The sequence below is a fragment of the Physcomitrium patens genome, chromosome 1 (assembly GCF_059467195.1).
Source record: "Physcomitrium patens ecotype Gransden chromosome 1, ASM5946719v1, whole genome shotgun sequence".
In the NCBI taxonomy this organism is placed as follows: Eukaryota; Viridiplantae; Streptophyta; class Bryopsida; order Funariales; family Funariaceae; genus Physcomitrium; species Physcomitrium patens.
The window spans coordinates 21,860,489-21,871,936 of NC_143410.1; the positions used below are offsets into that span (position 1 = coordinate 21,860,489).

General features: G+C 30.5%; 1 protein-coding gene across 2 annotated transcripts; it reads left to right on the top strand.

Moving 5' to 3' along the window:
• Positions 1–1,598: 1,598 nt before the first annotated feature.
• LOC141045836 (threonine--tRNA ligase, chloroplastic/mitochondrial 2-like) lies at positions 1,599–2,408 on the top strand. 2 transcript variants are annotated; one of them, XM_073536645.1, is made up of 2 exons: positions 1,599–1,730; positions 2,102–2,408. In XM_073536645.1, exons 1-2 carry the CDS (start codon positions 1,632–1,634, stop codon positions 2,261–2,263), a joined length of 261 nt encoding a protein of 86 aa, XP_073392746.1. In that variant the 5' UTR covers positions 1,599–1,631; the 3' UTR covers positions 2,264–2,408. The 2 variants fall into 2 exon arrangements, with proteins under 2 accessions (XP_073392746.1, XP_073392739.1); XM_073536638.1 differs by having other exon boundaries at positions 1,629–1,760.
• The last annotated feature ends 9,040 nt before the right edge of the window (positions 2,409–11,448 follow it).

Consider the following 11,448-nt stretch of genomic DNA (forward strand, 5'->3'; position numbering starts at 1 on the left):
TGCATTTGCAGCAGGGTGCAATAAACAGAAATCAAAATTCCGAAATCGAAATTAGGGTTTGATGCACCTTCTGTTTGCAGCTTGTTATTTGGGCAGTAATAGTCTGCAATCTTCAAGTCCCGCCTGCTCCCACAAGCGTCCTCTGTTGTCTACTATTGTCTTCTAGGTTCTATCGTCCTCTATCGTCTTCTAAGTTCCGCCCAAATGACTTCGGTTTAGATTCCTGGTCAAAATTGTTTAGTTTTGAGGAAACTTCACCAACACTTCCTTGTCCATAAGAGGTTGAAAATCTTGTCGGGATTTTGTGCTTGAGACGAGAATGAATGTATATGCATTGATCTTCCGAGCAGACTATGCTTCATGCGAAGTTGGACTTTGTGACGATAGTTTTTTGGACTTTTCGTGTTAAATCTTCAGAGTACACGTGTTGATAATGGCCGTGCAAAATCTGTTTTCAGAAGCTGAAGTCACAATCGGTCCTTGGATTGAGAAGGGCTTCTATTATGACTTCGACATGAAGCTGCTTTTCACCCAGAAACACTTAAGGAAGATCAAGTAAGAAATGGTCGATTTATTATTCCGCCTCACGTGTCATTTCAGCTACATGATTGATTTCAACAGTTGCTTTTGGGTCACATCATGCTTGTAGAGGTGTACTGGTACTTGAAATATGGGGAACAGAACTCTTGGCGTGTACCATTTTAGGACCGAATTGTTAGCCAGAATCTACCACTTGTACGAGCTTCTCTACACTCCTCATATCAATAAGCTTGGCTTGTGGAAAACAAGCGAACACTATTACTTCTACAAAGAGAACATTTATTATCAAATGCAAATAGAGGAGGAGCTCTACCATAATTTGCCAACGAATTGATCGTTCCACATCTAAGTTTACATGGATTCACTTCGAGGTTCTCCAGCACAATGCCCATGAGGGTGGCAGAGCTGCTCAAAGTTTATTTGAATGAACGGTATGAGACTTAGCACGGCTTGTTCCATGTTCAAGGTTTCACTCAGGTACCTTCAAGTCATCATTAGGGGTGAAATCTGTGGAGTACTTGATTTAACAGATACTGTTCTCAAATAATTTGTCTTTTCGAAGTTTGATATCAACTTATCATTGAGGTCTGAGTAGAAATTCAGTGCCAATTGGGAGACAACTCCAGCAGCTTTGAAAAATGCATTGGAGGACAAGGGTTGGGAAAATATAATTGATGAATGGGTTGTGCATTTTGTGGTCCCAAAATTGATCGTGAAGATAGAGAATGCATTTGATGGCAAATAATGGCAGCGCTGTACCGTTCAGATAAGCATTTGTCAGACCCCAAATTTGTAATTTATTCGAGTATACAATTCAAAAGTTTCAGCATTTCTCGAGTGTTGTAAAGTTCAAAAGCTATTGAAAACTTTGTGATGAGGTTTTCGATTCTAACGCCTAATTAGGGCTGTAAGTTGTACACAAAAAAATAAATGCAATAGTCTGCACTTAATTGTTGAAATCGACCTCTTTTTTATTGTTTCTGTTGCATACGAAACTTGGAATGAATCTCATGCAACTTTTCTTTTCAGGTAAATTTAAACATACCTGAGATATTCCATATGGTACATGTAGACTCCGACATGTGCCTAAAATGATTCGTAGAGCTATCTTAGGTTTAATCGAGACATCTTTTGGCATATTGGCTGAGAATTGTGCTGCTGACTTCCCAGTAAGGCTTGCTTCAGTTCAGGTTCGCTCGCTTACAGTAACGGATCATGGGGTTAGCTCTTTTTCCCTTCTATTGATGATTGATATTGTATGATTATCCTTCTCTCTTTTTGTTTAAGACTTCACAGCATGTTATGGACTGTGTCAACATTTCATTGCTTATCTATCGTGCACTCGAAGGACGGATGTGGCAGCAGTATAAAATTTTCATTAACAAACATTATTCGTGATTTTGACTCTTGGCCATTGATGTAGATCATGTAATGAACCAATATTCAGAATTTTAATTCTAGGTCGATCACTGCAAGGAGGTAGTGGCTGTATTGAAAGCAAGGTAAATTAAAACTCAAGTGAATTTTGGTGAGAAGCTTGGGAAGTTGAATCGTAATGCAGACACACAAAAACAAATCCCGTGACGGCTGCTGTGGGAGCGAAAGAAGTTGTACCGGAACTCTGACTGTCCGAACCAGACACGGTGAAGAGATTGGTAATGTTGCCGTAGGTGATCCAGCATATAGGATACAGATCGCAATCTCTAACGTCGGAATTTCTTAAACCGTCAATTTAAGGTTTTCCAGCTATCTCGGAGGGGGGGGGGGATTGTGTGAGGTTTCGATATGCTGCAGAAGAAAAAAATTGAAACGGCGCAGTGGTTGAATTGATAAAAATTATCAAAGCAGTTTTTGCATTTTACCCCTGAACCGAGCCGTAAACTTGAGCAAAACCGTCCGTCATCACACAAAACCACCGCCTTCATCGTTGTAAAGCTTGCCGATCATTGACGGACTTAGAATCCACTCGGAATCTTTCTACATTCTTCAAAACGGTTTTGGATTTGTACAAACGCGGTTTCTGACACAGTTTATAGTATTCTCACGTTATAATAATAATTTTATTTATAGTATTCTCACGTTAGTGAGAGTCAAGTAGATAGAACCTTTACAGGAAGAGTTTTATTACCATTTAATAGATCATTTATTAGTTTCTTTTAGGCATGCAGGTTTGTCTAGATGTGACTTGATGCTAAGGCTATCGAAGCATGCCACATATGTACTTTTACAGCTCATAAGTCTTAACTGTTAGGCACACGTGAAGATATAAATAGAGATCCAAGTCTTAATTACTGAAACGGTGTTAGATTGTAAAGATAAATTCAAATTCCATGAAGTTTCAATGCAATGTTAACCAACATGCGTATTACCTGAACAAATCATCACACTGGAACCCAGTTGTGCAATGCAGACATGCTCCAACCTTCTGGGATTATGTGTCTGTTTTGGTAACTGTGCTCATTTCGAATCGGTCAGCACCACCCTGGAATTCCCACAGGAACGAAGATCGCAAGGGAAGTACGAAGATTCTCCTCAAATTAAGCTTCTTTCGTGTGAACTTCGAGTAAAAAAAGAATTCCACGTACTTGTTTGAAGAGAATCACAGTCCATGACAGAGTAAGGAGCTGGATTGGATGGGTGCATGGTTGTGTCACGCATACGACGTGTACAACAGAGAAGTGAACAGACACGAACAAACGCAGTATGACTGTCAGATGGGGGGACAGGGCCAGTTTTTGGTTTTTTCGCGGTGAACCTCAACCCAGGCAAAGCAGAGGACCAAGGAAATGAAGATGGGTTCAACAACAATCCAGCACGGAAATGATTAGACACCCAATGTAAAGCAGTTTCGAAATGGAGAAGGTACCGGAGCACCGCAACGACGGATGCAAGTGGGCATTAACTAACTGTTCCTTTATGCAACCACAACCCCGTCACCTCTTAGGCTCTCATTTTCAACTCCCTCCGTGCCGTTTATGTGCAAAACTCAAAGCCCACCATCCTTCACCAGCATTTATGCACTCCTCACGACTTTGTGCCTTTTCCCCTCTGAATTCTGGTCTTATCTATTGTAAGGAAAAGAGAGCACTGTCCATTGGCCGGCTTGGTACCTAATTACGCCCAACTGTCGCACCCACCCAGCTCACCACCATAAAGGACGTGGAGCTAGGAAAGGGGAATTGGGCCATGGACACCCAATTGAAGTCACTCGGAATCCACAGCATCATCATCCGAGTGATGAGGAACACCAGCTCCTCCTCCTGCTGCTGCTTCTGCAGCAGTGGCGCGGCGCACGTTGGCAGAAGGAATCCACGACCGGGTGGGGAGGGGGGCAAAGAATCACGATCCGGGCCCCGAACCTGTCCCCGAACCTGTCTCCGAACCAGAGCCCGCCCGAACCAGTGGAGGCATGGGAAAGGTGATAGGGGTTGAGGGTGGAGGAAGGCTCGTGGCAGATTTCGCCCCTGCCTTTTACTTTTTCTATTCCGTCCATTCTCACGGCGTGGTCTTCTATATTTGTCATTTGGAGTGGTGTTCCTTTTTAATGCCTTGTCTATATGTGGGAAATCTTATTCTTATTTTCTTTTGGTTACTCTCAATTAGAAACCATTTTGAAGTTTGTTAGTTACTAACAAAAGTCCTCGGTTTATAAATGTGTATATATATATATATATATATATATATATTGTGACTGTAAAATTTATATATTTTTAGAATGTATTCATACAGTCGAGATAAAAAAAATAGTGTGTACATTTTTATATTATTTATTTATTTATTTATTTATTTGAATGTCAATTTGAGCATAAAAACTTCTCTTTTATATTTAAAAAAATATGTTTAAACATATTATTTAATTTGAATGATTTTGTAGTGATGTGTGACAATTGGCTTTGTTGAATTTTGATTTGAAAACTTCATTAGTTTGCTTAAACATCTTTATAATTTGATGGCAATACCAACATCTTTTTAACACATACATTTTGAAGTAAAAGACATGTAAATTGATATGGTATGTTTTAAATATCTTTTTGAATAAACAAAGTTTCAATATTATAAAGAATAATTGTGCTTATATTATAAAGAACTTTAAGTACATTGTTCAATATTATCCAAAAATATAATACGACCACAAAATAAGAAGCATGGTTTTCAATGAAGACAATATGCCAAATACTGAATTTGTCCACCTAAGATAAAGATCCTATGGCTAGAATCTTGTGTAATACCTAAGCAAGGTTATATTCTTTCTTTAGAACCTTCGTTTTTTTTTACAATAGATATTTGTTTAAGACCTAAAAATTACAAAGCTTTGTAATTTATCTTATTAAATTCAAAAGTTTCAAATTATTTTTTAAATCAAAACTTTATTAAAATATATAGAATATTTATACTAAAAAAAATTAAGCATGTGCATATAAAAGTCATAGGTGGTTTTTTTTTGTCTTTAAGAGATATTATTTATAAAAATATTTTTAAAAATATAGCAATAAATGGTCCTAGTAGCTCAATAGTATTTAATATTATTAGATCTTTTTTTAATCTAGTCATTCTTAATTTATAATGGTTAGAAAAGTATAATCCTTAGATAGATTAGATTTTTTATAATCTTAAATTTTTTCATAGCATAATCAAGTTTTTTGCTAATTAAGTAAAAAATCATAAATCTAGTATAATTAAATTCTCATTTAAAGGGGCAAAAACTTTCATGCATGTTGCAAAAGAAGAATCAATTTTTGATATTTATGCCACATCTATTTTTAATGATGGAATAACTTTAAGTGGCATTTTGTACAAAAACTATCACATGTGGAAAAATATATAGACTCTTTCTTGACAACATCTAATGCTATCATAGATTGCTAAGGAATATTATACTAAAAAGAATGATTAAATTTATATCTAGATTTTGGAATTTTATTTTTAAGATACAAAATCTAGATATAAAAATATCTTTAATTTTTTATATTCAAATTAATAGACAAACTAAACAAATGAATTGAGTATTAAGTTAATATTTGAAATGTATCATCAATTACCATGAAGATAGTTGGACAACTATTTTTCTATTGGCAAAGTTTGCATATAATAATATGATACATATTTTTACTTAATAATCACCTTTTAATTCTAATTATGATTATTATTCATAATTTGATGCTTTTACCTTCTCAAAAGTTAATAATCTTATGATAGAAGATTTGGCTAATCATTTATTAGAGCTGCATGCAACACTAAAGGCACTAAATAAATGATGCTCAAGAATAATACAAGATCAACATAGATAAGCATTGAAAGAATTAACTTCAATTACATATTTGTAAAAAAATATGATTATTTTGTCATAATATCAAGACTATTTGTTGGAATATCTTACATATTGGCATAGATATAATATTAGTAGATGCATATGGGAGCTATTCAAGAATCTTATAAATATAACAAAAAATGTTAATGCTTTTTGTTGACAACATCTATTAAAACTAAGATCTAGAGTAAAAAAATACTTTGCTATGAAGTATAGCAAATTCAATAAAGATTGCATTCTATCTTCTATCTTTGTTTGTAGTATTTTTGTATTTGTGGCATTAAAAAAATAAAGAATCAAAAATCAATAAATTTAAGTAAAAAAGTAGTTTTTACTTAATTATTGGATAAACCATTAAGATTATTATAGCCTCTAAGACAATGTAATAGAAATGAATACTGTTCTTTTATAGTAACACAGCTATATGGTAAAAAATAAAAATATGGATGTTGTTATAAAAGAGCCTAGTAGAAAGATGTAGTAAAAAAAAAAAGAATAAATGATACGAAGATAATAAAAGGTTTAGTCATAATATTGCCTTTTAAAGAAGAAGCTTCTATTTGCTTTATAGGGGGCATAAATGCTTCAAATCAAAATAAATGAAATAAGTAATTAATATAGACATATTGACAAGAAAATTATCAATAAATTCAAATAAAAATTATCTCAAATTATCAAATATCGATACTTGGAGAGGACTTGTTATCAATCTTAGTCAAAATCAAATCCCAAGGCACAAAACCGTGCATCTCCAATGACTCCAAAATTCTTAGATAGATCAAAGAATGAAATTTAAGAGCAAATTTTTTAAAAGATTTTTGAGCATTGATTTTATATCGATTAAGTTAATATTTAATTTCTGAAAAATTTTCAAATTTAGTAATATTCTTGGTTGGATTAGATTTTGAAAAATAAAGTTATGATTACAAAATTGAGAGTTTCTTAAGTTCTATGGTATGTATATAGATAAATTTTGAATAGGGTATTGGTGTAAAATCTTAGGCAAGATCAATGGTATAATCAATAGATATTGAGGTTTTAAACTACCTTAGGATTAGGTTAATTTGTCCAAGATTTAGTATAAGGTTTAGGATTTGTCTAGGATTTGATTTAAGATTTAGTTAGGATTTGATGTAGGATTTAGTTAAATTCCATTATAATTTTAATTAAGACTAAAGTAAGATTTTTTTAGGATTTTTTTAGGATTTATTTAAGATTAATTTATGGTTTCTTTAATATTTTTTTAGGATTCTTTTAAGATCTATTTATTATTTCTTTATGATTTCTTTAAAAAAAAAAAATAGAAATTCTTTAGGATTTCTTCACATTTATTTTATAATTTCTTTAAGATTTTTTTTTGGATTTGATAAAAGCTTGATTAGCATTATTAAGGTTTAATAAGAATTTATTTAGGATTCTATTACAGTTGTTAGGATCTAATTTTTGCAATTTTCCTTCTACCTTTTATAGCCAGGTGTTTAATGCATTCTCAAGTAAGACTTCACATAATACAACACCATAAAAAATAACGTGATCTTTGAATAAATGGCAAGATACACTACATTTGATATCACATTTATTAAAGAGACTCTGAATGTTTGCTAATATTGCTAGAGGTAGAAACTATTTTTAATGATATTTCAATTGTTTTGTTTGAAAGAAGTTATAAAGGCCTTAATAATAATCAAATAACAAATTAATCTTTTTATCTTAATATAAAGCACTATTAATGGTTGAAAAGACCTTTGAATTATCTTTTAAAGGATGAAATATTAAAATATATAGCAAATTATTAAAGACATGAATCTCAAAGAAAGAATATTATTATTATATTATTTGAAAAGTTAATATAGTATTAAACTAGAATAGGTATTGCCAAAGACAAAAGGACTAAAAAGTCTTGAAACAAGACTAAGGATTAAAAAGATGTTGATAAGAGTAAAAAAAAGCTTCATACTTCTCTCTATATATACTCTTCAATTAAGAGCTATGTAGCAATATTCTATAAGACCTCTAATATGTGTTGACTTTACTACACACATGTCTTAACTTGCAAGGTAAGTTATCTATATGTACGCCACATAGTTAGCTTGTTCTACAAGCTACTAATACATATGATACTTGCCTAACTTATTGACTAATTGTTTAATTTATCAATTAATTATAAACATGTGTAAAAGCAAAGCAATGTCTATGAAGCTTCTAGGAAGCTTATTTAGAAGATATTATGAAATTAATCTACTTTTATCTACTTCTATCTTACCATATAGATAATTATTGAAATAAATACATATATTTGTAATATTATTTCTTCTTCTAGGCACAAGCTCTATGAAGAGAGGCCATCATCTTTTGTAGATCTTGCTATTTTTCATCTTAGTTTTGATGGATGTTGTTGATCAAAAGCCTCAACTTTCTTTGCTATATTTGCAAGATTTTTTGCTAACTCTCATGTGTATTCACTAATATCATATCTATACCAATGAATAGAATATTTTAATATATTTTGGCATTGCTTTAAATCTAAAACTTCTTAGACTTCAAACTCTTGATTATTATTATCAATTTCTATATATAAAAAGATGGCATTTATCTTCTTCTCAATATATACACTATCTTATATGACTCAAGAAGAGACATGAGGAATATATGATGAATCTTCATAGACTCTAATAGATGTAATTGATAAGCAACATAATTGACTCATTCACAAATAGAAAAAGGTCCAAATCTATAATAGTCCAACTTGTTACAAAAACAAGTAATCTTGATATTGCAATGAAGTAGCCATACCTTGTCACTTATATTAAATTATTGTTGCTCTTTGCGATAGATATCCATGTTGATCTTCTATTATTCTTGAGCTTCTTTTAACTGCACTTTTATTGTTATATGTAGCTCTAATAAATGATATGACAAATCTTTTGTTACAAAATTATTAATTTTTAAAAAAGTCAAAAGTATACAGTTATAGATAATAACTATAATTAATAAAGAAAGATATTTTTTGTATAGAAGAATGTCTCAAATTATTATATACAAACTCTGCCAATGATAAAAGAGTTGTTTAATCATCTTGATGATAATTGATAGTACATATTAAATACTACTCCAGAACTTGGTTCATCCATTCTATTTGTCCATCAATTTGAGGATGAAAAGCCAAAAATAACTTTATATCTACCTTTAAAATATAAAAAGGATTCTCTAAAATCTTGATACAAATTGAGTCCCCTTATCTAATATAATATCTTTGAATAATTCATGATAGCAATAGATGTTTTTAAAAAATAAATTAGTTTTTTATTTACTTGTGATAGATTTTGTATATGGTACAACATGTATCATGTCAATAAAATAATCTAATATTATAAATATAGAATCATGTAAATTTGAGACTAACAGATTCAAGATAAAATCCATAGAAATAAAAGACGATGATTCTTCTAGAATAGATAATGGCTAAAGAAGTCTATAAGATTGATAATGAGGAGTTTCTGATCTTAAAGAAATATTTTATGATTTTACAAAGTCTTTTATAGCTTTTTACATTTGAAGCCACTAAAAATTTGGATAAAAGTTCTAAAATTTAATGTAGTATCCAAAATATCTTGCTACTAAAAAGTTGTGACACACTTGAAAAATATGTAGATGTGCTTTTTCTTTTGGAACATATAAGTGATCTTTAAAATAGAATAGGTTGTTTTAAACTCAATAATAGAAGTATTATGAGACTTAGAAGAAATATTCTTGATATCATGAACAAGAAGATCAAAAGACATAATTGATTTAATTTATTTGATAAAGATTGAATCAATAATTAATATTGATTTTATTGCTTAAAGATGAAAATATTCTAGCTTCAAGAAAATTGTTCTTTTTTATCAGAAAAGGCATCTTTTTCTTTGGATACAAGATAAGAATATCTAGAAAAGGTATTTGAATTAACTTTGTTATTTTTTTGGATTGATAAATAATCTTAAAAACAAATCTTAACAAAGATATGTTCCAACGGGCTTGGAAATAATTCATAACATGTACCAACATGAAGTACTTAAGGTTTGTGCAATCCATATACATAATAATTGAACTTGATGCCTCTTTTAGACAATGCTACTATTCTTAAAATGAAAATTCAATTGTAAGAATTTTTTTTGTTGTGGATCTTGAAGTTGATCTTTGCTATTGTAAATTTCTTAGAATAAAAAGCTACTAGTATTGTATTATAATTGGCTTGTCTGAAAATACACCAAACACTTGACTATAGAAGGTGAAGTTGTGTTTTATTAGTATCTAAGAAATTCTAATATATTTTATTTATATAAGAAGAATGTAAATCAAATTTCAATTCAAAAGTACTTAAAGCTAATAAAAAAAACTCAAAAACTTTCTTTTTAGTAACTTCAAGCATACACAAACTCCAATTGCCTTATTACTTTCATAATTAGGTAATTTTAATTTTTCTTTGTAAGTCATAACTCTAATCAATGAATTTCAGCAAGTTGTAACTCCTAATTTGACTATCCACTTAGTACAAAATTTTACATATAAATGCCACTATAAATCTTTTACATGCTCAAAAAAAAATTCAATCCAATACAATTTATAAATTGTGAAAAAACATCAAAAAAACTGCACTGATGTTACTCAGCTACCAATTTAAAAATTGATGTAGATGTTCTAGTAGCAAATTTTTCTTTTTCAACTGTTAATTTCTACTCAAAATTGGTATATAGCTTGATTTTCAAGTGTTCTCATACTATGCTAGATTTCACCTTCTTGACTTGTAGATCTTTAAATATCCTAGAAATCCCATCCAACTCCAAATTGCTAACTTTGAATATCTTCTTATACCAAAAATAAAATATCTTCCAATCACATTCTTAGATTATTACAAAAGTTTACACACATTTAGTGCACCCAATTAAATAAGCACTACTAAATTTTTAATTATAGATATAACACCAATTACATAAACTAATTGAAAGTACTAGCCATAATTGTATTGCATAAATCCAAAGTCACTAATATAGATCTTGACTTTAAAGAATAATTGCAAAGTCATTCCAAATCTTATGAAAACATGCCTTAAGTCTTTGAAACAAGCTTAAAGCTAGTTTTCTAATCTAAGTCGTTGATTTCCAAATTCTTCCATATATAATCCTAGGCAGCTATTTTGATTGCTAGAAATCTGATTTCAATCCTATTTTACAAATGATCGACCTCTAGAAATCAATCTCACCTATTTTAGGAATTTTTAGTATGGCTCTATCTTCATTTTAATCTTAGTATCAATCATACTAATTATTTATCCATTTTACTTTGTTTTTATCAATTTATAGTCGTTTCAAGGCAATTAAAGAATTTTTACAATCTAAAAGGTAAAATTACTAATCAATCTTTAATCTATTAACTATTAAGACAAGAAATAAACTAAGAGGATTTTATAAAAGCCATTTTAAAATATCTTGAGTTATTATTGAATAAAAATAATTAGATATTAATTGGAAATTTATTTTTGATTATATTTTTATCATATAGTCATGTTATAATACAACACCAAGTAGAATTTGTCTTTTGCTTCAATTTGTGACAAAAAA